The sequence below is a fragment of the Capra hircus genome, chromosome 25, assembly GCF_001704415.2.
Source record: "Capra hircus breed San Clemente chromosome 25, ASM170441v1, whole genome shotgun sequence".
In the NCBI taxonomy this organism is placed as follows: domain Eukaryota; kingdom Metazoa; phylum Chordata; class Mammalia; order Artiodactyla; family Bovidae; genus Capra; species Capra hircus.
In genome coordinates this window covers 36,470,563-36,497,745 of record NC_030832.1, presented here as the reverse complement: position 1 = coordinate 36,497,745, position 27,183 = coordinate 36,470,563, and the positions used below count along the sequence as shown (strand labels likewise).

The following is a 27,183-nucleotide window of genomic DNA, read 5'->3' as shown; positions in this document are numbered from 1 at the left end:
CTTTGCTGTACACTTGAGACTGCCACAACATTGCCAAACAGCTATGCTCCAATAGAATGTATTCATAAACAATTTTTAAAAATAAAAAAGATGAAGGATGTAAACGCACTCAGAGAGTGCCTGGCACGTGGAGATGTTTGATCCAAGGCCACCCTTTCCCTCCTTCTGTCACCCACCCCTTGGGACCACGGGTCTTCTCTCAATCCTTTGAGAGACAAAACACCCCTTGCACCTATCGCTCAGGCTATTATGCAGCGGGTATTTATTGGGCTCTGCCTCTAAGTAACCAGTGCAAACAGCAAGTGCAAAAATGTCTGGGAATGGGATTTCCCTGGAAGCCCAGTGGCTAAGGCTCTACATTTCCAGTGCAGGGGGCCCAGGGTTTGATCCCTGATTGGGGTACTAGACCCCACATGCCGAAACTAGAGATTCCGCATGCCACAGCTAAGACCTGGTGCAGCCAACTAAATTAGTCCAAAAAAAAAAAAAAAGTCCAGGGAAGGCATGACCGGGGGAAAGCTGACCTGTCACCCAGACACAGTGGCTCTAACACGGTGCTTCATCACAGCCCAGCACCTGCTTCTTGGCTACACGTGTGCACCCTGGACCAGCCAATCTCAGGTGCCTGCAATGCAGGAGACCTGGGTTCAATCCCTGGGTCAGGAAGATCCCCTGGAGAAGGAAATGGCAAGCCACCCCAGTATTCAAAACTGGAGAGTCCCATGGACTGTACAGGCTATAGTCCACGGGATCGCAAAGAGTCGGTCCACTTTCAACATAAAGTGGACACACAAAGAATAGCTTACAGACCCCAAATGCTGGCTTGGACATCCCCAGGCACGTGGACTCATCTCTGCCGGGAGCCTCAGAATGTGGCTTTAGCGTGGAAGCAGAAGAAAGCTGAGGTGCCGGATGATCTTAATGGCTAGCTGACAGTCTGGGGCATCCTCGCCACCTGGACACACCCTTCCTGGGTCCTCGCCACTGCAGTTGTGGAAAGTGGAAAGTGAAAGTGTTAGTCGCTCAGTCGTGTCCGACTCTTTGCGACCCCATGCACTGTAGCCCGCCAGGCTTCTCTGTCTATGGGGCTCTCCAGGTAGCAACACTGGAGTGGGTTGCCATTCCCTTCTCCAGGGGATCTTCCCGACCCAGGGATCAAACCCAGGTCTCCTGCACTGCGGGCAGATTCTTTACTGTCTGAGCCACCAGGGAAGCAGTTTGTGGGATGCAACACCAATTCTCCTGCAAGGCTTGGAGACCTGCCCCCAGGATGGGTCTCTTTGGATCTGCCTTTATGATGAGAAGGAACTTTCCCTTCGTCTTGGCATCTTCCTTTGGGCAGAAGACAATGCAGTTACCTCGTTTAAATGCAATCACAACCTTATCTGCTCCTCTGAGGTTTCACCGAGGTCTCCTTAATTGGATTTGGGATATTCACAGACAGACAGTCTCCTAGGTAATTTCTACAGAGGGCTAATATCCTCTCCTAAACTGAGTTTCTTCCTAATTGAATTCTCAGAAGGCGATGCTAACTTTAAGGTACTTGGCTGTCCGGCCCAAGTCCCGCCCACGTGCGGCAGTATCACAGGACACAGGCGGAAAGGTTACACCCAGTCCCTACCTCTAAATGATGTACAAGCCGGTAGGGAAAACAAAGCAAACGCATGTGAATAATCCAGGGCTGAGTGTGTGGTTGTGTGGGTCCTACGAGGGAGCCAGTTCAAAGGAGAGATAGCCCAGGGTGGCCTGGAGGAGGCTGGGAAGGCTTTGGGGAAGAAGCAGAAGGTGAGGCATCTTGGGAGTCTCTGTGGATAGCTGGCTTTCGTAAGAAAAGCAGGGGAGGTGGAACATTCCTGAGGCAAGAAATGGGTGGGGAAAATGGAAATCTTCGGTCTAGATGGAAAGGGGACAGATATGGCAGGTTCAGATCCCGGCCCCTCTCTCACTCCCGCCGCTCTGGGTCCTCTTCCCCATCCTTGAGCTGGGCTTGCTGAGAGTGTCAGGGAGGCTGAGGGTGGGGGAGGGCCCTGGGTGAGGCCTATCTCCTCCATCTCCCCCAAATACACAAACACATGTGAGTCCAGACACAGCAGAACTAACGGTCTGCCGGACAGGAAAGCCCTGTCAGAGGGCAGGGAATCTCCACCCCAGGGCCCGAGGGACAGCCCTGGGCCGTCCACCTGCTGCACAGCTCACCACCTGATTCAGCCCGGAAACCAGCCCCCACCCCCTCCCTCATCCCCGGGTGCTAGACACAACACGACCTCTTCGCCTCACCTACCAGCCCCTTGGGATTCTCAGAAGTGGTAACAGGGAGTTCCCGAGTCAGGGGCTTTCCATCTAGCTCCCACCTCCACCCCCATTTCCCTGAGTAAGCTACCAACACAGGGAAGATGGAGTCTGGCATGCCATTTCTGGAAAGAGGGAAGACTGGAGGAGAAAACCCCTCGGAGCCCCGCTCTGTTGGTTCAGCTTTATATCCAGACATTGACACACCCAGAACAGAATGGTTTCTAAAGCAGGAACTCAGAGGAACTTCCCTAGTGGTCCAGTGGTTAAGAATCCCCCTTCCAATGCAGAAAATGCAGGTTTGATCCCTGGTTGAGGAACTAAGATCCCACATGCCTCGGGGGCAACTAAGCTCATGCTCGGGAAGAGAAGCCAGTGCGCCACAGAGAAGAAGTCAGAAAAAAAAATTTTTTTTTAATGGGAGCTCAGGATGAGAAGGGATGCCGCCTAATTTCCTGGGGTCCCCTCTGAAAGAGCTAGACCCTGAAACAAGACAATGGCTCCTCTGCTTCCCCAGACTGCCTGGTCCTTAGACAGAGCTGGCCCGTGTGGAGCCGAGGACTCAGGAGGAGGGCGAGGTCTCTGCCTGCAGGGCCCCCAAGGCTCCTGCTGACCCTGGCATGCCAGAGGCTGCTGGGTCTGGGGCCAGCCTTGCAGCGTGGTGAGCTGGCAGGCCGGGCTGCATCCTGGGAAAGAGGGAATGGGCCCCAGGGAGCCGTTGTCAGTCTGGGCTGTGAATAACAGAGGCCTCATCAGCGCCCCAGAGCCTAGGGGCAGAAGCTTCCAGCATAGGGACTGACTAAGAGAGCAGGTCTGGGCAGGTGGGCAGGGATCAGTCGGTGAGGCTGTTGGGCCACACACACACACACACACACACACACACACACACACACACACACACACACACACGCGCGCGCTTGAGCAAATCTCCCGGCCTTCTGTTTGGGGTCCTTCCGCCCAAATGACTCTCTGCTTCTCGAGGCTGTCACACTCCCCTACACCCCTCGGCTGGACTTCTCCTCACCTGCCCCAGGCCTTGGCTGCCTGCCTGGTTTCATGTGTCACTCAGGAGGCATTTGGCCCAACCCTCTTTGGAGCCCCTTAACTTTAGAAATGCCCGTCTTTCTCTAGAACAGGGCCCTGAGTCCTTCCAGGGCTAAGTCGTGTCTCCAGCTCCAGCACTTTTATATTCTCCTCGCGAGCAGAAAACATGATGAAAGTATCTCTCCAAGAATGCCAGCAGACAATTATGATAGCGGCCTTCATTCTTTACATTCTAAGCACCTTCTGGCTCCTCCAGCCCTGAACTAGCTTCTCATCTCCTCTCTCACTTCTCCACCCAGATCAGAGTCGAACTGGAAGTTCAAGGTAGCAGAAAACCAGCTCAAACTGCTCATGGGGCAACTGGGTCAAAGTTCAGCACACCTGGCCTCCTCCCCAGCCCACCGCCAGAGGCTGCAGCTCCCTGTCACCAGGTGATCTAGCCTCCAGGCCTTGGGGAACACTGACCAGCTGTCAGGTAGACTCAATCCAGTGCGATAAAAGGAGTCTCTGCCTTCAACAGCCACCCCAGGGCATCAGGGGCCTAACATTTCAGGTCACTGGCTCATTGGGTTTAAAGGTCACAGTCTCAATTTCAGAAGCATCCAAAGAGCTGGAAAAACAAAACAAAGTCCATTATTCCAGGATTCCAGTCCAAGATTCCAATAGTCAGGGTTGAGTCTGGATCTCAGGACTTTTCAGAAGCTCCTGGCTGGGCCTAAGGTGAAGTAGGGCATGAGAACCGCTGGATCAAGGCACAGAATGTCATAATTCCAAAGCGAGTGTGACTCAGTAGGGTTTAAAATGGTGAATCCTTAAGACCTGAGTGGGAATCAGTTCTTTGCTTGGTAGCAGATCTGAGGGGAAACAGGTGATGAGACCAGGATCGGAAGACTTCTAAAGGAAAGAGTCAAGGGTGACGAATTGGGATTCACATATATACACTGTTGATACTGTGTATAAAAGAGATACACTGTGTATAAAAGAGATAATGAGACCCTACTGTATAGCACAGGGAATTTTACTCAGTGCTTTGTGGTGACCTAAATGGGAAGGAAATCCAAAAAGAGAAGGGATATATGTATATGTATGGCTGATTCACTTTGCTCTACAGCAGAAACTAACAGAACCGTAAAGCCACCGGACTCCAATGAAATTTTGAATATAAATAACCCCCTCCCCCCAAAAAGAGTTAAGGGCAATGGGAAGGTGGCTGTGTGAAGTGCAGTGAGGGAAGGGCCTGGTCCCATTTTGGGTTGGGAGGTTTGGGGGACAGGCGTGCAGGGGGACAGCTAAGGGGACCTGTGAGGCACTGAAAAATAGGGTGGAGGCTAGTTAAGAGCTGAGGGCTCTTGAGCCATCTCCTCTCTTTAGCTGAGTGACCTCAAGCAAGAAATTCAACTCATCTTTGTGGCAGTGTCTTCATCTGTAGGGTGCAGACAGCGTCATCCCCGACTCTGAGCTGTAGGAGAATGAACTAAGGTGATGAGAGTCAGACAGAGCCTGGTGTGGGACTTCCCTGGTGGTCCAGGGGTTAAGACTGTGAGCTTCCAATGCAGAAGGCATGGGCTTGATCCCTGGTGGGGGAACTAAGAACCCACATGCTGCATGGTACGACCAAAACAAAAACCAGAGCCTGGCAGACAGCAACCACTCAGCATACCTTAGTCTGTAGTTTGGGAAAGAGAGCATCTCCTAAAACCCTAACAAAAAGTCACACAGACCCCAATGCTTTAGAAAGGAATTAATTTGCAGATCAGAAGCTGCCTCAACACACTAACAAGGCAATCACAAACCCAGGCTGCTGGGCATGAGTCTTCAAAGGCTCAGTATCCATCCTTCATCCAGGCTTGCCCACATGGGACTCTGGGATGCTACGGGCCTTGCAGTCCTGTTGGGTTGCTCCTTTCTGTCTTTTCCAGATGTAGGCTTCTTCTCTCTCTAGCTCTGGGATTTGCCACACTCTTGCTCTTTCTAAATACCAGTCAGGTCCGGGTCCTGAAATAGGAGGAACTTGCCCCTCTGGTATCACATACAGTTGAGGTTTCAGGAAGGGGGTCCCCTTCCAGGGCCCAAGGGGGCCTCTTGTCTAACACTCAGAAATGAATTGTCCAAGGAGACACACGTGTTGACAAAGCAAGAAACTTCATTGGGAAGGGGCACCCACGTGGAGAGCAGCATGGTCAGGGAACCCAGGAGAACTGGGTCTGCCATGTGGCTCAGTCTCGGGTTTCATGGTGATGGGATTAGTTTCCAGGCTGTCTCTGGCCAACCATTCTGACTCAGGGCTCTTCCTGGTGGTGCATGTATCACTCAACCAAGATGGATTCCACTGAAGAGGATTCTGGGAGGTGAAGGACACATGACATCTCCTTTTGACCTTTCCTGATCTCTTCTGGTTGGTAGTGGCTGGTTAATTCCATGTTCCTCACCAGGACTTCCTGTCGTAAAATCACTCACACAGATGGTTACTATGGTGTCTGGCCAGGGTGGGTGGTTTCAATCAGCATACTTCCCCTAACAGTGGGGGACTCAGGGCTGGCCTCCACCCTGACCTGTCTATGACCTCGTCCATCCCCGGTGAAGCTCCTGCAGGTTCCAACTTCTGCAAATCCTGCCTTAGAATCTAGAATTGTCTTACTTCATTTTCAGCAGCCACCTGGCCATTCGGGGGCTGTGGCTGTCCCCGTATAGCTGGGCTTCTCTACCAGACGCTCCTTTGGTTCTCCTGGGATCCTCCTGGCCTTGGCAGGCGACCCTGTATCCCCACCCCGGGAGCTCATCTGCCTAAAGCCAGAAAAAGGAACAGGGGCCATTTCTCCCAGTTGCTCCAAAGCAGGACCCAGACCTCTGGGCTTCTACTCCAGTGCCCACACCTGGAAGACAATTCACCGGGTTTTCCCCAGAGTTGTTTGCCCGATTGGGGCAGGAAAGCCCAGGCCCTTTCCTTGCCCCCTTGCCCCTGGAAGGTGACTCCGTCCCCGATGCATTGTTTCCTTTCCGGTGGAATTTCTGCTCTTGAGGACTCGGTGTTTGCGCCCCTCCTGCCGCCGCCATTCCTCACATCCCGGTTTCCTCCTGTCCAGACAGCTCTGGCTACCAGCCAGGACCTTGGCCATTCATGGAGAGGACAGCGGCCGAGGATGCAAAGGGTGGAGGCAGGAAGTGGGAAGCTCTTTGGTCAGAGCCTCAGGCCTCTTCTGTGGGGCCTGCGGTGTGCATCCCATGGGTGGTGCGTCCACTGTGGGTGGGCAGTGTGTCTATGGTGGGTGGCCAGTCCATGAGAGGACAAGCCCTCCCCACTATAGTGGGCAGTGAAGCCCAAGAAGCAAGCCTGGAGTGTCCACACAGATGGGGACAGACTCTACAGCCCTGGGCTTCTCACTCCCAATTTAGTTCCTCCCTGGATTGAGTACAAGACTCCCCTGGCTCCAAGAAAGGCAGGGAGCCCAGACAGTCAGGCCAAGCTGAGGCTAATCTCCAAGGTGGTCTCAGGATACGGCATAAGGGGTGAGGGTGCGGGGGATGGGGGGCAGGTAGTTGCCCAACTTGTGCCAACTCCTCTGCCCATGGCACTTCCTGTGGGGCTGTGCAAGGTGGGGAGGTGGGGAAGGCGTGTGTAAGGGGGATGCCTCACACCTCCCCTCTCCTGACCTAGGCCCTAGCCCACAGGCCAGTTCCAGGAAAGAGCCCAGGTCTGATTCCTGAATGTTAAATGCAGCCCAGGCCAACCTGGCCTTCTAGCCATGAAGCAGAAGGGGCCCCAGAGCCTTTGTCAGGTCTGGGCCACCTCATATCTGCCACCTCAGCTCCCCTCACTCCAGCAGTCCAGCCCCTCCCCCCAGGCAGAGCTGCAATGTGAATAACAGTTACTCGTTAGCCTGCATCAGCCTTTACTCACAGGGCCCTGTTAGTTCCTGACACAGATGGGAGTTGGGGGCATAGCAAGCATACCTCCTCACTCCCCACACAACCCCCCACTGCAAGGGACTCAGGAGGAAGCCGTGTTATAATTCTGGGTCCTGGTAATAGGAGAGACAGCAAGCATTGCCAGCTCTGAGCATCTGCTTTAGATCGAATTTCTTAACTCAGTAAAGATGCCTTTTTGGAGCATCTGCGGGAAGCCTGGTCCTACCCTGCCAGCGCCAGACATGGGCCTTCCTTGTCCCAGAGCCCCAGTCCCACCTGCTGAGTTTCAGGGCTTCTTCCCTGAAGACCTAATTAGCTAATCTCTTCTATCACAGGGGTCCTGATCTCTACCCCCAGGAAATCAAGGGGCTCAAGAGAAGACACACACACATTTTTTAAAGTTAGCTGAAGCCTACTGATTGCTTTCTTTCTAAGGATAGATACAGTTGGCCTTTTCATTCACACCATCTTTTGAAACTCTAATAAGGTAGTTATGAAAGTGGATCATTTCCCCCTTTTTGCAGAAGAGAAAATAAGACTCTGGAGAGTAAAAGAAGTTGCCCAGCCAGCCTAGATGGGAAGGGAGTTTGAAGGGGAGAATGGATACATGTGTGTGTATGGCTGAGTCCCTCTGCTGTCCACTTGGAACTATCACAACATTGTTAATCGGCTATAGGCCCAATACAGGGGCTTCCCAGGTGACAAAAGTGGTAAAGAACTTGCCTGCCAGTGCAGGAGATGTAGGAGATGTGGGGTTGATCCCTGCATCAGGAAGATCCCCCTGGAGGAGGGCGTGGCAACCCACTCCAGCATTCTTGCCTGGAGAATCCCATGGACAGAGGAGCCTGAATGGCTACAGTCCATAGGGTCCCAAAGAGTCAGACACAACTGAAGTGATTTAGCAAGCACACCAATACAAAATTAAAAGTTTAAAAGACAAAAAAAAAGAAGTTGTCCGGAGTCTCCTGCTTTTCCTCAGGCCACATCTGCCTCTTTCTATAAAAAGCATCTTGTTCAGATCCATGGTGTCTGTCTAGGGAGATCGAGGCACTCTGGAGGGAAAATGATTTGCTCATGACCACACAGACAGTTAGAGCCTGTCTGGTCACAGTGATGACTACTGGAGAATCCTGAGAGCAAACACTTGGGGCTCATAAGAGTCTGGCTGAATATAGTGGTCTCGACAGGGCATGGGTTTCAAGGGCCCTGTGTTAGCTGTTCAGTCGTGCCCGGCTCTTTGCAACCCCATGGACTGCAGCCCACCAGGCTCCTCTCTCTATGGGATTTTCCAGGCAAGAATACTGGAGTGGGTAGTCATTTCCTTCTCCAGGAGATCCTCCAGTCTCAGGGATTGAGCCCAGGTCTCCTGCACTGCAGGCAGGTTCTTTACCCACTGAGCTACCAGGGAAGCCCAAGGGCCCTGCAGATACCCAAATCCCCAGTTACACTGCTGCTAAGTCACTTCAGTCATGTCTGACTCTTTGTGACCCTATGGACTGTAGCCCCCCCACCCAGGGATCGAATCCAGGTCTCCCTAATTGTGGGCAGATTCTTTACCATCTGAGCCACCAAGGAAGCCCAAGAACATTGGAAAAGGTAGCCTATCCCTTCTCCAGGGGATCTTCCTGACCCAGGAACCAAATCCAGGTCTCCTGCATTGTAGGCGGATTCTGTACCAGCTGAGCTACTCAGGAAGTCCTCAGTCTTGCTAGACCCTTATATAAAATGGTGTAGCCTCTTGATGAGGGTGAAGGAGGAGAGTGAAAGAGCCAGCTTAAGACTAAATATTAAAAAAAACAACAACAACAAACTAAGATCATGGCATCTGGTCCCAGTACTGCGTGGCAAATAGAAGGGGAAAAGAAGATTTCCTATCCTTAGGCTCCAAAATCACTGCAGGTGGTGACTGCAGCCATGAGATCAGGAAAACAATGGCAAACATAGACAATGTGTTGAAAAACAGGGACATTACTCTGCTGACAAAGGTCCATATAGTCAAGGCTGTGGTCTTCCTGGTGGTCACATACGGTTGTGAGAGCTGGGCCGTAGAGAAGGCAGAACACCAAAGAGCTGATGCCTTCAAACTGAAGAAGACTCCTGAAAGTCCCTTGGATAGCAAGGATATCAAACCAATCTTGAGGAAAACAATCCTGAATATGTGCTGGAAGGACTGATGCTGAAGCTGAAGCTCCGGCATTGTGGTCATCTGATGTGAACAGACAACTCATTGGAAAAGTTCCTTGATGCTGGGAAAGATTGAGGGCAGAAGGAGAAGAGGGCATCAGAGGATGAGATGGCTGGATGGCATCACCGATACAATGAATATGAACTTAGGCAGATTCCGGGAGATGAAAGGGACAGGAAGGCCTGGCATGCCGCGGTCCACGGGATCATAAAGAGTAGGACGCGACTGGGTGACTGAACGATAACAGCAACCTCCTACTCTGCCCTTTGTATGCGCAGGTAACGCATCTACGAATCTTGCATCCGGGGATTCAGTCAACTGTTATGTGATTGGTTGGTTGCAACCGGATACGCAGAACCTACAGATACGGAGCCCTGATTGTGCTCAGCAGGAGGGGAAGGGGAATCTTCCAGTGACGGATCTCCTTGGGACTCCTTTCCCAATCAGGACAGGCTCTCTGAAGTCAAGAGGAGGCAGCAACCAAGATCAGGGAGAGAAAAAGCAGGACTCCTGAGGGAGATGTGAAGGACAGGAGCGGTGACTAAGAGGAGCTGGGTTCTCTGGAGAAGGGAACAGGGGCTCACAAAGTCGGGGGTGGGCAGAGGCGGGAAGCGTTTCTAGGTGGCCTCCAGCCTGCAAGGGGGTAGAAAGTGTTGCTTAGGACTGTGACTGCCTTGCAAGCTCTTTGAAGGCACCTCTGAATGTCCCATCAAACACGTCCCAGAAGAGATCCAGAGAAGCTCCTGAATGAAGCTGAGCTGGTGGAGGAGAAGGCAGTTGTCCCCTGACCCCCACCCCCCCAACCACGCTAAGGTCCTTCTGTTCCCCTTTCTTCACACTCTGCGTCACTCCCTGCCGGCCCTTTCAGTCGCCAAACGACCCAGAAGGGCATGGGAAGGGTTCTGGGCTCTAACTGATCCAAGCAAGCCAACAGCCCCACTGCCTTCCTGCTCGCCAAGCCAGCTGAGGCCACCCTGGGTGACTCAGATAAAGAGGCACGTAGAGAAGGCCTGCTTTCATATGGTGAGGAAGTAAGAATGGCCAGCGACTTGGGACGTCCCTGGCTCCCCAATAGCAAATTCCATCTGTGTTGCATCACTGGGCTGCTTCATTCCTGGGACCTCCGCCACCCACAGGTTCCCCACTGACCCAGAGTCACTGTCTCTCTGGGCGTCTGCCCGGCTCAGTAAACTGGTTGTGTCCAGAGCCAGGATGCAGATTCCAGCAGAAGCATCTACTTCAAGAACCTTTGGGGGGAGGCCACAGAAAGAGCAGACTTAGAAGAACATGAAAGCCCATGAAGAGGGCATGACGGAGACAGGATGCCCCAGCAGAAAGGGTTGCTGCCCAGAGAGGAAGACGGGTGGAGAGGCGATGGGAACATTGTCACCCCTTCCTGTCCTGGGCTCTGTGGCCTGTCCTCCTCTGACCTGCCCCAGCCATGCTGCCCTCTGCTTCTCCCGCACAACCCAGCATCAGTCCTTCTTCCTCCAGGAAGCCCTCCCTCCACGTTCAGAGCTACCCTGATAGCCCGAGTCTTATCGCTTTGTATACAGATGGTTTGACAGATGGTTCTAATTTAATCATTGCATATATGTTAATCTGTCCCAGGGCGTGGGTCTGTGCCTTTGAGGGGAGGAAGAATCCTGTGTTTCTCTGAATCAAATCATGGAGTGTTGATTGTCGATAACTGGGCATTTCGGGGAAGACTTACATAGCAGACAGGGTAAATTGAAACAGGATGTGTCCAGAGCAAGTGCTAAGGGGAGGCTCAGGAATGCAGGGAATGAGGAATGAGTTCTGGTAAAGAGGAAAGAAGTGGGTCAGAATTAGACCTCAGCACACGTGGAGAGAGAAGTGGGAGGAGGTTGCGATCAGGCTAGGGTGGCCCCTGGTCGGGGTGGGGGGCTCCCAGGCCTGAGCTACCTCATTCTGACTGCCACTGGTGAGCTCTGCCGGGACACCTACCCCAGACATCACTCACACCATCTGCCCCAGACTTCCTTCTGTGACTACACTGGGTCCCATTTACTCTCTCTGCTTCTTTCTCCCAAGAGAACAGGTGCTTTCTTGCCTCTCTCTGGGGGCCAGAGAGGGTCTCTGAGGCTCATTGAACACATTATAAGAGGCCCTTCCAAGAGACTGCTGCCCCCCAGTGACCTTCCCCCTGACAAACGAGGATAAGTGAGATATGGCGATGGCCACAGCAAAGTGAAGGGCAAGCACAGGAAACGACTGTGACGCGAGGGAGTTCCTGTAAAAGCGGTCCAGTTGTCATGGGGTGTCAGAGAGGAATCAACAAGGCACAGGGGAGGTGGGGGGCAGAGCAGGGGCCAAAGAACCAAGACTAGAAGAATAGGTCAAACTCAGCCTGGTTTTACCAGCTGATAAAGCAAGCCCCCCTCCTTCCTGGTATGCTGGAGGGTTCAAGACTTGGGTCACGTATCCGTGGGGTCCACATGTGACCCTGCAGCCCAGAGAGGAAAATCTTCCCAGGATCTAAAGCCTGAGAAAGGGGGCTTTCCCTGACAGCCTAGTGGTTTAGAATCTGCCTGCCCAATGCAAGGGACACAGGTTCGATCCCTGGTCTTAGAACTAAGATCTCAGATGTTACAGAGCAGCTAAGGCCACGCACCACAGCTACTGAAGCCTGAGCTCTAGAGCCTGTGAGCCACAATTACTGAGCGCATGTGTCCTAGAGGCCGTGGTCCACAGCAAGAGAAGCCACCACAACGAGAAGCCCGCACACCCCAACGAGAGAGTAGCCCCCACTTTGTCACAAGTAGAGCAAAAGAAGCCCACACAGCAGCGAAGACCCAGCACAGCCAAAAATAAATAAACACTTTTGAAAAATAATAAAGCTTGCAAAATCGGCCAGTGGCAAGCATGTCAGGACTCAAGTGAAATCGGGGATCTGGCCTGAAATGGACAGAGGGGCTGGCGGCCTTTCTCTTGGGTAACCAGCCAGTCCACTTCCTAAGAGCCTTCCATCCACTCTGCTTATCACTGAGAGAAGTCAAACTGTAACCCAGGCACCTGCCTAAGGCAAGAATTAACAGCTCAAGTTGTCTGGATTTCTGTCGTGCTTCTGCCCCAACTGGGAGCAGCTGCCACTTAGTGAGAGACTGGAACGTGCCAGACACAATATTTCATTTCATCTTCACAACAACCCTGAAGGGTGGGAATCGGTGTCTGTCTAACGAAAAACTTCTGTCTACCTACCTACCTGCACATAAAAACCCTAAGGCCTGCAAAGTTCAGTTCTGCCCAAAGACGCATAAGTAGCTAAGCATCAGAGCCCTGGCCAGGCCAGGTCAATGGGCACTACGGCTCTCTCGTTTATGGGAGGTCTCTGTGGCCTCACACATATCACCGTGCAGATTCAAAGGACTGGACCAGATGGTTCTTAGAGCCCTCCTGCTCTGAGACTCTGTGACATAAGTGGAGAAGAAAAGCTTCCCATGGTGGAGGTATGCCGATTTTCCTGTTTCAGGAATGTAAGATAGATGGCGAGAAGTGGGGGCTGGAGAAGGCAGAAACGAGAGGTGCTCTATGGAATCGGACTGGGGAGGCAAGTCAGGCTTGGCGCCACTGTGAGGGGGGACCCTGGATGGACCGAGGCTGTCCCAGGGCCGTGATCTTCAACAAGAAGAGGCTGACACAGAGCCCTGGCCTCTGCTCACTCTTATGAAGTGGGGAGAGGAGGGCTGGCGAGAGCCCAGCCCAAACATAGGCTATTTTGGGCCTTGTGATGTTTGGAGAGCAACCAGGCCAGAAATAGCACTGTGAATTAGCAGGACCCCAGCCTCCTGCCACCCCCGGCTCTCCCAGTGAAATCACCAAGAATTGGGAGGCCGGCTCCAACATTCCAGGGAGCCTGTGTAACTGACAGGAGGCCCCTCCTCTCCCCACAGGACGGCCTGGAGCAGAGAGAGCCTTTGACTGTAAAAGGGATTGTGCACACGGGGACAAGGGCGAGGGAGAGAGGGGCTGAGTCACGGAGAGCAGAGTGGGAGGGTGGGGAGAGATCTCGCGGGGCTGAGACTAGAGGTGACCACCGCGGGGTGGGGGGGGGGGTGATGAGGGTCCCCAGTGGATGCAGGAGTGAGCAGAAGAGATAAGAGCAGGGGAGTCTCGGAGGCAGAGAAAGGGAAAGTGAAAAAGAGTGGCTGGGACTCAGAGCAAATGGGGAAAGAGGAACAGCAGAGAGCCAAGAGGGCAGCAGAGGGCAGGAGATGAGCTGGAGGGGAGACCCAAGGCAACAACGGAACCAGGGCTGCAGGGGTGGGGGGGCGGGGGCAGGCCTGGGGACAGTCACGGAAAGCCATGAGTCTGGCCTTGTCACGAACCACCTGCCGAAGCGCCTTTGGAAACAGCTTTCCTAGTTAGCTACAGCTGGAACTTCCCTGAGCAATCCACAGCCGTGTAACTCATCCTCTTATCTCTGATTCTCCGGGAATCAGAGATCAGTTATTTCAACAGCAGGGACTTTTGACCTCTTACAAAAGAGCCCAGGCTTAAAAGAAGTGATGGGGTCACAGCTGTTAGTTTGAGGGGATCAGGGAAAGGATAGAAAGTGACATCCCCTTGAGTCAGGCGAGGTTCTGAGGAGGATATTGCCGGGAGGTCTACTTTAGGGCCTGCTTCCCCGGTGGCTCAGTGGTAAAGAATTCGCCTGCAATACAAGAGTGTCAGGGGATGCAGGTTTGATCCCTGGGTCAGGAAGATCCCCCTGGAGGAGGGCATGGCAACCCCCTCCAGTACCCTTGCCTGGAGAATCCCATGGACAGAGGAGCCTGGCGGGCTGCAGTCCATGGGGTCGCACAGAGTCAGACACGACGGAGCGCTCCTGCACGTACTGCTTTGGGACAGTGGGCCATCGGGCTGCCACTGCGGCAGGGAAGGTCTCCTCAGGGCAGATCGGGGTCGGGGGGGCGGGAGAGACGAGGTCATTTCACAGAGAGGAGCGGCAGGGGCCACAGCCAAGTCTGAGTTCAGATCATATGGTGGCCCCAGCTGCTCAGAAAGACAAAAGGACACCATCAGAAAACCCAGCATGGGACCCAGTTCCACTGAACTTTGCCTCCGCTTCTAATCCACACCCAGACACTTAGATGGGTTCCCTGGTTTGGGAAATAACCCCTTAGTAAGTCAGCCCTTTCTGTTTCCAAAGTAAAAATGTCCCCCTTCTCTCCCCAGCAGGACACAGAGCTGCTCCCAGGCACTGCCCGGGAACAGAATGGCTTTTCCGGAATGACCTCAGAATCATTCAGGTCCAGGGATGGGGACAGAAGTGGTCACGTCCTTGGCAGGGCCCAGGTGATCCCAGAGAACAGCAGGGCCTTTGTGGCCGAGGCCGCAGTAGCCCACGGAGGGAGAGATGAGACTCAGCTGAATGACTGGAGAGGCCAGGCAGCGGGGCGCCTGGAGGGCAGGTCCCGCCGACTCTGGACCCGCTGCTCTTCCAACTTGGAGCGTGGCACTCCCAACCCAGACTCCCAGCTCCCTGTCCCCCTGTGGCCCCCAAGGGTGGAGGGCAAGTCACTGGGGCCTTTCTGGGAGTCGGAAATGGCTTGGGGACTGGACTTCTGCTTTCTCCATCTGAGGGACAGCAGGCGTAACTGCTCTTCCTCCTCGCGGCTAACCACTTTCTCAGGGACTCTGGACCAGACGAAGAGAGACATAAACAAGAAGCAGTGACAGATGAACAGTCTGGCCCTGGGAACGGGTCGGTGACCCTAACTTTCCAGCTGAGGTTTCCCCTTCTCTCCGTTACCCGCACCCCCACCTGGATCCCAGGAGCAACGGAGAAAACAAAGGCGGAGGCACAGTGAAAATGGGAAAGCCCTCCAGCTGTGGTTGCCCTTGGTATCTGTTTACTGAAAAAATCCAAAACAAACATCCCGACACATCCACCCACTTCAGCTTCCTGTGATGCTGCTGTCGGCTGTCTCCATGGATACCCCCAGTTGAATCCCACCACCCACACAAAGCATGACAGTGTGTGGACCCTCAAGTCAAGGGCACCCAGGCCCCCAGGACCCTTTCAGCCCGGCCCTGTCCATGACATCCAGCTACACAGCCAAGGGTGCCTGTCCCCACCAGAGCCCTAAACACAGCAGCCCAGTCCTACTCACTAGCCTCCAGCCAATACCCATCATCTGTAGAATTCTTGGGTCACTTTTCCACCCCAAACTGCAGTGCCTTAGCAGCACACTCCACACACCCCGCCAGGAATTAACGCTCTTAGTCTCATCCCTACTCTTGCCACTCCAGCGCTCCCAACCTCCACATCTGGAGGAAAAGGTTAAGGAGTATTCCTCCGCAATCGCAGCAGGCAGTTCAGAGAAATGAAACCTACACACTGAGCTCCTGATCCCCCGCCAAGGCTTTACCCTTCTGCTCTGGTAAGCCACCACCCCACCCAGCACACCTCAAAACCCAGCCAGACAGAGCTGTTGACACAAAGAGAGCCCCGGGGGCACCGGGAGAGTCTGGACACGTGGGGGAGTCAGCCGTGCCTCACCCGACGGCGGGCGGGCGGGCACTTGGCAGAAAAGAGAGAAAGACGGGAGGGAATCCTCAAGTTCTAGACAGTCAAAACCCAGACAATCAACAAGGCATGCTGTGTGCCCTCGGGCTTCTGGGATGCGGCCAAAAGGAGGGTGGAGTGTTCTTCCAAGTTTAACCAGCGCACGGGGCTGATGGACAAGGAAGTTGCAGGATCTTGAGCTTTAAATATGTACTGATCCTATTCTCCCAAGGACAAAGAGGAAATGTAAACTCTCCCCACGCTGAGCTCTGGGGAACGTAAACACTGGGTGCCAGGGGTCAAACTGGCTTAATGTCCTGAGACCGAGGGCAGCAAGATCAAGGGTGGCCCTGGGGCCCAGGCAACCAGGGTTGGCTCAATTGTTCCAGAGCCCTCTCTCTCTCACACACACACGTACACACACGGATGCCTCAGCAAGTCCCACAGAGGGAGGCGCTGAGAGGGCCAAAAAGTGGGCGGGGCCGAACCATGAGTTAATCGACTTCCGGCTCACATCTGGTATAAAGGGAGGCAGCAGCCTGCAGTGGAGCAGAGCTGTTTCTGGTTGAAGGGCCGAGAGCACCGTCCAGAGAGAGCCACACCCCCTCTCCAGCGGAGGAAGGGCTACCACCTTCAACACCCGCAGCGGCAGCAGGAACAAACCGCCCATCCCAAGGCACTTTGAGAAATTCAGGTAAGAGCAAAGCGAACCCTCTCCATCTCCGTACCTCCAGCTAAGGCAGAGAGCTCCCGTCTGCAGAGTCCCTTCTGTCCATGGTCCCCAGTGTTCCTCTTTCCTCCCTCGGCCCGGAGACCTGCAGCCCTGAGTTGACCCCTGTTACAGCGGTGATCACAGGGGAGCGGGGAAGATGGTCAGGACGCCCCAACAATCCCACCACCCAGAAGCAAGGGCCTCGCCTCTCTAGGACCCTCTCCATGGAAGACATTCCCCCCTTCCCAGCTCAAGAAAGGGGTTTTCCACGCCTGCTAACTTGAATAAAACAACGATTGTGAAAGCATTATAAAATAATTAGGAAGCATCCTGTAAATCACAGATGCTATTATAATTTAGCCTTTCAGCCTCCTGGAAGGGAAGGGAGATGCCACCGGGCTCCAAATTCCCGCAGGTGAAAACGCACTCCAGATTCCCCAGGGCTGAGACAGGGGGAAAAGGCTCAGGATCTGAACCCACCGCGGTTTCTGCCTTGCCGGCTTGTTCACGTATCACATGCCAGCGGCAAACATGGGAGCCTGGCCGAGGGTGGGCTGCCACCACCCCTACTCCCTCTCTGTCCTTTCAGAGCTATCCACTTCATCCAGTCTTTTCCCGCTGATTCCAGAATGCGGATGTCTCCGGTCTCTGCCTGCCTCGCCCTGGGCCTGGCCCTCATCTTTGGTGAAGGGTCTGCCTCCTACCAGCACCAGTCTCCGGCGGCCAGCCTGGCCACAGACTTTGGAGTGAAGGTGTTTCAGCAGGTGGTGCAGGCCTCCAAGGACCGCAACGTGGTTTTCTCACCCTATGGGGTGGCCTCGGTCCTGGCCATGCTGCAGCTGACCACAGGAGGAGAAACTCGACAGCAGATCCAAGAGGCAATGCAATTCAAGATTGAAGGTGAGAGGCGGCAGGCAGAGAGGGAGGCGGGCACTCAGGGAGTCTCCCCAGGACAGGGCTGTAGCTAACCAGAAGCAGAGGGAGGGCTGGCCCCGGCTTAGTGAGCCAGCTCCTGTCCTGCCTGATGCAGGGGTGGACCACTGCTTCTCCTTCCCACCACAATCCTGTATCACTTGGCTCTTGGCCAGTCACAAGGTGTATGAGCCAGTGGATCTGGTGTAAAATGGCCCTTCCTCACTACTCCTGCACTTTGTGATCTTAACCCCTCTGAACCTCAGTTTTCTCATCTGCAAAATGGGGATCTACCACCTGGGGCTGTTGTAAGGATTAACTCCAAAATGATGCATGTGAAAGGCCTACCTAGCATAACTATTATTGTTATTAAAAGAAGAAGGTTTGGGTTTATAACTTAAAAACAGATAAAAATATTCTAAGCCAAAGCAAGGGTTAGGGCCCCTGATTTTTGAGGAAAAGAGGGAGATGCAGAAGAGATTAAGATTTGGAATAAAATCTCCCTTCAGAGACCCTTGGGGGAGCAGAAGAGTCCCGTCCATGTGGGCAGGTTTGGGGGAAGTTGGCCCTGCTGGGAGCCCTGGGTTCAAGGGGAGCTTAATGTGTCTTTCCCTCCCTCTTTTGGCCCAGAGAAGGGCATGGCCCCTGCCCTCCACCGACTGTACAAGGAGCTCATGGGGCCGTGGAACAAGGATGAGATCAGCACAGCCGACGCCATCTTCGTGCAGCGGGACCTAGAGCTGGTCCGCGGTTTCATGCCCAACTTCTTCAGGCTGTTCCGCACCACGGTCAAGCAGGTTGACTTCTCTGAAGTGGAGAGAGCCAGGTTCATCATCAACGACTGGGTGAAAAGACACACAAAAGGTGAGCAGGCAGAGAAAGGAGGCCAGTCCCAAGAGCCTGCAGAGATTGGGATTCAAGTCTCAAGCGTCCTGACCCCTCCCTTCCAGCACCTTCTGCTCTGTAGACAGAAGGTCAGGTGCTTTAAGAATCAAAGCATCTTGTTTTTTCCATAATTAGACTTGCCCTCTGAACCACCTCTAAAGACATCCCTAAAAAGTACTGTGAGATGTTCTAAGAGCAGTAATAACCCATGGCAGGGGGCAAACACAGTCCTTCAAGATTACAGCTTAGGGAACAAAGTAAGGGGAGACTGACATTTCCAGGTCTGATCCTAGACAGGATCCCAGGACCAAGGCAGTGTGGTGAGCCGGAAGGCTTTCTGAGACACTTAGGAAGATGGAACGGGTTGAAAGCAGCTAGACTGGTCCACTAAACCTTACCCAGTCCATCTTCTGATGGGATCCCTTCTGACACACGTCCATTTGAGGACTGGGAGCTCAAGGGAACCATTTAAAAGGATTAAAACAATATCCAGCCTCCTGATCACCTGGATTTCCTCTAGGCATGATCAGCGACTTACTCGGTGAGGGGGCTGTGGACTGGCTGACGCGCCTGGTCCTGGTAAATGCCCTCTACTTCAACGGCCAGTGGAAGATGCCCTTCCTGGAGTCGAGCACCCACCACCGCCTCTTCCACAAGTCCGACGGCAGCACCGTCTCTGTGCCCATGATGGCTCAGACCAACAAGTTCAACTACAGTAAGTGCAAGACTCTCCCTTCCCCAGGCCCCACAGTGACTGAACCTCATCCCTGGGGTGGTCCACTCCAAGGGAAGAGAAACCCTAGAACACACCCCAGCTGCAACAAAGACTTCCCAAGTAGGAGACATGGGGATTATCTTGCACAAGATGAAGCTGAAATCCAGAAATTACCTTAGGATCCCACTTGACCACTTGCTACCATCTCTCATCTTCGTGTGGTTCTGGTGTGATAAGCTGGGCTTCCTCCTGGGGAAGAGCTATGTGGAGGCTGAGATTCAGGAGGTGGGGATCGGAATGAAGTGATAGCTGGAGACTGGGGAGAAGGGTGTGAAGGTAAAGAAGGCCAACCCGAGACAGAGAACGCCCAGGAGACACTGTGCCCTGGAGAAGAGAAGGCAAATGGAAATAGAAACCCTGAACAGGAGAGGGGTGGTGGCGGCGGCGGGGGGGAGCCTCGAAAGCCAGGATGGAGAGCTGGCTTCCAGGGAGGATGGAGGGCCCGGGAGGACTGGTGGGAAAGCCAACGCCGGGTTAGAATCGACAGGAGCTGGACCTATTGCCAATGCTCCATCTTGGTGTCTTTCCCAGCTGAGTTTACCACCCCCGACGGCCATTACTACGACATCCTGGAATTGCCCTACCACGGGAACACTCTCAGCATGCTCATTGCTGCCCCCTATGAGAAAGAGGTGCCGCTCTCTGCCCTCACCAGCATTCTGGATGCTGAGCTCATCAGCCAGTGGAAAGGGAATATGACCAGACTGACCCGCCTCCTGGTTCTGCCCAAGTAAGCCACCCCTTGCTCTAGTCCCCTCTGCCTCCCCCTCCCGCCTCCTCTGGCTCCCCGCTATTGCCACACAGGCACCGCCCCCAGCAAGTGGAGTTTCCCAAACCTGACGTTTTCAGGGCAGCAAGCTGCTGCGTGGGTGCAGATGGGACACACTCTGGCCTGGGTTTGATTAAGATCCTGCTCATCTTCCCTCTTGCGGTGGAGGGCAGCGAGGGGAAGCTTGTCGAGACCACACCACGCCCACCACCCGCTGAATACCCAGCAAAAGTTAGCCAGAGGAAGAGCCGGGGAGATGATGGGAGGTGGGGGGCCGGGGAATGCGGTGGTCCTCACCCTCTTATGAACACCCCTCACTCCCACCTCCCTCGCTTCAAGTCAACATCCACATAATGGAGACAAAAGGAATCGCTTGTGCAGATGAAGCGAGCCTGAACTCTGGCTTCTAGCTGGCTTGCCACGAAGCAGATTTTAAAAATTCCTCTGCAGAAGTGGAGAGGGTGCTGGAGGCTGAGGCTGGGTCCATTCCAGAATCGTGGGGAAGCCTCCCACTATGCCGACCCCGCATTTCCAGATGCCACAATGCCAGGCTTAGGGAAAGAGGACGATTTAGTTGGTTAGCACGCCCTCTCTCTCTCAAAGAACGGAGGTAATTAGTCGTGCCCTGGTGGGAGGCAGACCAAGCTCCCCAAAGCCTCGCTGCTGGAGTCCTCTTTGGGCTCCACTCTCAGAAACACAAGCTACAGACCAGATTTCTTTTCAGCTAGCCTTTGCAGGGGAATTTGCCCTTCCCCACTCCCACCCCAGTCAGACTGAACACGATTGTGCTGCAGCCATTGCCTCATTGGAGGAAAGTAATTAGTCAGAGGTTCGAGGGGGTGGGGAGCTTGCAGGAGAAATGTTCATTAGTATCAGAATCTTCCCAGCAAGGAGAGAGACCTTGCCAACAGACTTGAAAGAAAAACAAGCCTCCCACTTCTGCGTTCGCATCAGTCCCCCCTCCTGCTGGTCTCTGTGTGTGTAGGGGGCAGGGACGCCCGCTAAGGCTGGGGGTGGCCTGAGCTGGAGCCCTGTCCTGCTGCTGTGCGTAGGTTCTCCCTGGAGACCGAAATCGACCTCAGGAGGCCGCTGGAGAACTTGGGAATGACCGACATGTTCAGGCCGCGCCAGGCGGACTTCTCCAGTCTTTCAGGTAAGTGGTTTCCCTTTCCCTTTCTTCCCCTGGTGGACAGTGGGGTCTCCCGAGGACAGAGGACCTTCCCCACCACCACCCCCGAGGACCAAGGCTAACGCGCTCTGGGGTCCGCCTCCATTTCAGATCAAGAGTTTCTGTACGTGTCGCAGGCGCTGCAGAAAGTGAAGATCGAGGTGAATGAGAGCGGCACGCTGGCGTCCTCCTCCACAGGTGAGTCAGGCTCAGGTGAGGCCTGGCGAGTCTCAGCCCCAGGCTTCCACGAGGGGCCATGATCTGGTACCCACACCCGGGGTGCACCGGGAAGACCCCACTGCCCTGGTCTATCTACCGGGCCTCTCCTGGTAGAACAGGGCTTCCTGTGTGGAGAGCATTACCGTTACCTGATCCCACTAGAAAATGGGCCTGCTTTCCCCGGGACCCCGTTCCCTCCCCACTGGCTCTGAAGTCCCCCTGAATGGGAGGTCCTGGCTTGCTCTCAGAGTGGCCAGTCGACTTAAAGGCGCTTGCCTCCAGCAGGCCTTGAAAGAGTGAGCAGGCTTCCCTTGTGGGTCAGCTGGTAAAGAATCCGCCTACAATGCAGGAGGCCTGGGTTCAATCCCTGGGTTGGGAAGATCCCCTGGAGAAAGGAAAGGCTACCCACTCCAGTATTCTGGCCTGGAGAATTCCACGGATTGTATAGTCCATGGGGTCGCAAAGAGTTGGACACGACTGAGCAACTTTCACTTTTGCTACTCAAGCAAATAGCTGCTAGAGCTCTGCCCAACTGCCTTAGAGGACATCCTGACACTTCTGGGTTCACAGTACGGGCTCAGTAGTCATGGCACATGAGCTCAGTTGCTCTGCGGCTTGTGGAATGCTCCTGGACTAGGGAGCAAACCCGTGTCCCCTCCATTGCAGGCAGATTCTGATGCGCTATGCCACCAGGGAAGTCTCTGCTGTGATTATTTGGCTTCCCAGGTGGCACTGTGGTAAAGAATCTGCCTGCCAATGCAGGAGACGCAAGTTCGATCCCTGGATTGGGCAGATCCCTTGGAGTAGAAAATGGCAACCCAATCCAGTGTTCTTGCCTGGAAAATCCCATGGAAACAGAAGCCTGGTGGGCTACAGCCCATGCGGTCACAGAGTCGGATATGCCTCCCAATCCACCCCCCAGCCCCAGCCCTGGTGTCACTGGATCACTTGTGACCCATCCAGGCGCCAGCGCCCACGTCCCTCTGTTCTAAGATTCTGTCCTGTCTCTTCCAGCCGTTATAGTCTCAGCCCGAATGGCCCCCGAGGAGGTCATCATGGACAGACCCTTCCTCTTCGTGGTGCGGCACAACCCCACAGGTGAGCTGGGGACCTGAGAGGCCCCGCCACTCTCGGCCCCCCTCCCCATTCTCCTGGACTCAGGTACCATCCAGGCAGGTGTAGACGCCCCCACTTCCCCCAAGAAGACTCCAGGCAATGAATCACGGCTGTGCTCCCCTTCCACTTGGAGGGGAGTGCTCTCTCTCCAGACAGGGTGCTTGTCTGTCCCTCTGCCCAGCTTAGTCACTAGAGCAGCTGTGTCTCTGAACACTCACTCATGTCCCCATTATCTCAGTTCATCCATAAACACCGAGCTGGTGAGCTGTCCCCCGCCTCCCCCTCTTCTCATCTCCTGTGATGCTTCCGTCCTCAGGAACTGTCCTGTTCATGGGCCAAGTGATGGAACCCTGACCATGGGGAAGGCAGCCCTCATCTGGGACAGACTAGAGATGTCCAAGAGGAAGAAAGTCCGGAGCAAAGAATTTTTATTAATTCATTTTTCTGGAAAAAGAGAAGATATTTATTTATTTTTTTTTCCATGGTAAATTCTTTCAAATTTGCCTCTTAGACCTAACTTTGGGCTCTCTCAGGAGGGGCAAAGAGGACCTTTGAGTTAAACCCTCCAATGGAGACCCTGGGAGAGACTGGGAGGCATCACACCCAGCCGGCCTCCCAACTGGACTGCAGGACTCCCAGGACCGCTGGCCCAGCTGCTTCTGCCCATCGCTCTGCCTGGTCAGGTCTTGGGTCCCGGATCCCACCGAGGCCCTGGTAGGATGGCACCACAAGGCTTACACGAAGGAGCTTTTGTGTGCTCGCTAGAAATGTGTGTTCCGGTCACGTTGCCGTCACTCTTGCACTGTCTGCCACTGCTGAGAAGGCTGGCAGCAGGCCCGAGAAGGCCAAGGCGAGAAACACCCTTTCAAGCCAAGATCCATCCTTCCCCAGATCCGAGGTTCGAGACCCACCCTGGCCTGGCTGCTCCCTCCCCAGGAAACAGTGTGTATATATTATTTTAGAGTGTAGGTGACTTGTTTACTCAGAGAAGCAGGTTTCTGCTTCCCACAAACTTTATGTTGCAGAAACGGAAGGAGAGATGAGGTGTGTGCCTGGTTCTTGGCTCCCATCTCCTGGTGGGGAGGGTGAGATGCCAGGGGTGTGCCTGAATATTTATCACATCTTTGTACTTGTGCGCTTGGGAGAGAGAAAGGTCTACAGAGAAACATTATTTAACCTTGTTCACCGTGTTCCCTTGGGGGGCTCTGTGTCGCTGCATCTCAGGAGAGGCCTCTTGACTGTCCCTCCCCTCCGCCAGGTGGCAAGCCTCCCGGGGCCCACACTGCCACCTGGTGGAGGCCCAGCGCCCCCGCGCCTCTCCTCTCCCGGGTTTTCCACCCGATGGAGCCGCGTCCCTGGCAGGACCATCCAACTTCGGCTCACTTTTAGGGACCGAAAGGATGTGGTGGGTGAAGAGAGACGGAGTGGTTTCAAAATTTTCCAGTATATTTAGGAGCAGGAGTGCAAGGGGCTCCACGACCTAGCAGGACAGAACTTTCCCCAATTACAGGGTGACTCACAGCCGCACTGGTGACTCACTTCAGTGTGTCATTTCCGGCTGCTGTGTGTGAGCGGTGGACGCGTGAGAGAGAGAGAGAGAGAATGAGAGAGACAGCGAGCTAGGGCTCAATTACCTCCGGCAGATAATCTTTCTGAAAGCCAGCTAGCTGAGGGGGTACAGAGAGAGGACCAATTTATTGAAGAATTGCACATAGATGTTGAATGAATGTAACCTAACAGAACCCAATCACCCCGCTGTGCCTTCAGTGAAAAACCTTCCTTCTTTGTGTGTGTGTTGTTTTGTTTATCTTTTTTCTTGATGCACTGGACAGTGTCGGCCACACTCAGTACCCCCACTTGTGGGGTCCATGGCTCTTGAAACTGCTTTTTCACTTTTGATATAGAATCAAGTAAAAAAAAAAATGTTTTTTTAAAAAAATAATAAATAAAAAGAATATTCCAAAATAGTCCTTGGCCATGACTTTCCTTGTTTCACACAGCACAAAATCCAGACCCTATCAGTTTACAGACCTGATGAACTGGGATCTTTATGAAACACACACCTGCAAGGGGCAAGGCACACCGACCTGTCCTGGGTGAATCTGCAGGGCTGGCCACCGGAGCCTGCAAGAAGACCCCCGGGGGGGACACCCTGTGTAGGACGTGCTTCTCCCTTTGGGCCTCATCCTCGAAAAGAAAAGAGGGACTTCCTTGGTGGTCCAGTGGTTAAGACTGTGCTTCCACAGCAGGGGCCGTGGGTTCCATCTCCGGTTGTGGAACATCCCACGTGCCCTTTGGCATGGCCAAAAAAAAAAAAGGAAAGAGGTTCCTCAGACACCTGCCACCCACCCAGACACCTCTTTTCACTGTCCCTGTCACTTCCCATTCTGTTCATTTCTTTCCCCACCAAATGTTCCCATCCTCCCCGTACCTACCCCACTCCCCATTTCTCAAAACACAAACCAAATCCATTCCCTCCACCCTGGATTCCCAGAGGATCCAGTCAACATCGTCGCTGTCTACTTGGCAAGTACTCAGCTTCCCTTTTCCTGGTGTGTAACAGTGCTTGCATGCACGCACGCTCTTTAATTTGGGGTGTGCATGTTATCCTCTCCACCCCCATCGACATATCAGGTTCTTTGAAAGAAGGCCCTTTTGTTACACAGGTTGTTAATATCCTCCTTAAAATGTTATCCTGAACAGTCCTTTATTGTCTTCTTCCAACATCTTGAAGGCTCTTGCCAGGGAACCTTCTTCCCCCAATTATTTTCCATTTATATATTCCACAGGAATTTTTAAATGGAAAAAATACCAAGAACTAGCTGTCAAAATCTTGTGCTGTCCAGCTCCAGAGCCCTAAAGATGGGCCTGATAGACCCAGTCCCCCTGGAAACTTGGATCATGTCTTAATAGGAACCCATTCTTGTCCAGGGGCTGTTGGTCAAAACATTGTCTGATAGTTAAGCAGTAGTGAGCTTTCCATCACTGGAAGTGTTCAAGGACAGCCAAGATGATCTGCTGGTGGGCATCATTCAGCAGTCAGGGTAGAGGAGGTGAACTTTTTTTTTTTAATGATCAAGGAATTCCTTCTCATACTAAGACATTTGAACAGTTTGAAAGGGTAGAAGTGGATTGTTGATGGACATTTTGTTTCTTGGCTTAAAAAATATGCCATCGTTGTTACCGAGAATGCGGAGATGGCCATCCTGTACCTTCATCCCTGTGCACGTGTGCTCCCATATCCATAAGATAACTTCCTAGCAATGGGATTAAGTGTCTTTTAAGAACCTCCCAATCCCACAAGTATGTGATTCTGGTCACACAAACATCTTCAAATGGTATACAAAACAATTTAAAGTGACCATTTTGCCTGGTACGAATCTTACCTTTTCTGAAGCTTAAAAAAGCCTTCACAACTTTCCTAAATAAGCGCACTGCCACGAATAAAGACAAACTTTAGGACTTCCCTGGTGGTCCAGTGGCTAAGACTCCGAGCTCCCATTGCGAGGGGCCTGGGTTCAATCCCTGGTCAGGGAACTAGATCTCACGTGCCACACCTAAATTTGGCTGCTGAAACTAAAAAGATCCTGCATGCCGCAACCAAGACCCAGCACAGCCAAATTAAAAAGAAAAAAAAAAAGTTAAGACTTCAGATCTTGAACTAAAAGAAGCTTCACATTATAATTTTCCCTAAAATTATGTTGGCCTGCCTTGGAGCAAATTTTGATTGTAATGTTTTGGAGAGTAAATCCAGAAAGGGTCTTCATTCATCGCCTCCCTCCTCAATCATTCAGTATGTACTGAGGCTTTCTCGCTACCCTTCCCATTCCTGTTCCCCTCCCAAGGGTCAGTCCAGGGGCATCCTTGGGCACCTCCAACACGATGTACCAGGATGTTCCGAGGGGATGTGGTTGCCACATCTCCTTGTGGATTCCTCTCTTTACATTTCAGGCTTGCATCCCTTGAGGCTGTTGCAGTAAGAGGGGCCCCACAGTGCAATCGAGCCTGGAGGGGAAGTCTTCTTTTCCCCTTAAAAAGCCAGTGGGAATCAGGGCAAGACCCAGAAGAAAGAGGCCAAGGGTGAGCAGCTCCCCAAACCTACTCTCAGCTTTATTTCTATTTTTTATTAAAATTTATGTTATTAATAAATGTATTATTTCTGGCTATGCTGGGTCCCCATTGCTGTGCTTGGGCCTTCTCTAGTGGCGAGTGGGGGCTACTCTCTCCTTGCGTAGCACAGGCTCTAGGCACTCATTTAGTAGCTGTGGCGCGTGGGCTTAGTTGCCCCAAGGCATGTGGGATCTCCCTGGACCAGGGATTGAACCAGCGCCCCCTGTACTGCAAAGCAGATTCTTAACCACTGGGCCACCAGGGAAGCCCTTAAAATTTATTTTGTCATTTATTTGGCTCCATGGGGTTTTAGTTGGGACTTCCCAGGTGGCGCTGGTGGTAAAAGAAACCATCTGCCAATGACGGAGACATGACATGTGGCTTTGACCCCTGGGTCTGGAAGATCCCCTGGAGGAGGGCATGACGACCCACTCCAGTATTCTTGCCTGGAGAACCCCATGGACAGAGGAGCCCGGCGGGTTATAGTCCACGGGGTGGCAAAGAGTGGGACATGACTGAAGCGACTTAGCACATATGCCCTGGTCTTAGTTGTGGCACCTG

General features: G+C 53.4%; 1 protein-coding gene across 2 annotated transcripts; it reads left to right on the top strand.

Moving 5' to 3' along the window:
* On the top strand, positions 16,503-24,479 carry SERPINE1 (serpin family E member 1). Of its 2 annotated transcripts, none has more exons than XM_013976795.2 (9): positions 16,503-16,650; positions 17,258-17,568; positions 18,211-18,444; positions 18,986-19,180; positions 19,772-19,970; positions 21,062-21,162; positions 21,289-21,375; positions 22,411-22,494; positions 22,829-24,479. In XM_013976795.2, the coding sequence occupies exons 2-9, from the start codon at positions 17,298-17,300 to the stop codon at positions 22,864-22,866; spliced, it is 1,209 nt and encodes a 402-aa protein (XP_013832249.1). In that variant the 5' UTR covers positions 16,503-16,650; positions 17,258-17,297; the 3' UTR covers positions 22,867-24,479. The 2 variants fall into 2 exon arrangements, with proteins under 2 accessions (XP_013832249.1, XP_005701338.1); XM_005701281.3 differs by having other exon boundaries at positions 16,504-16,650; positions 17,297-17,568.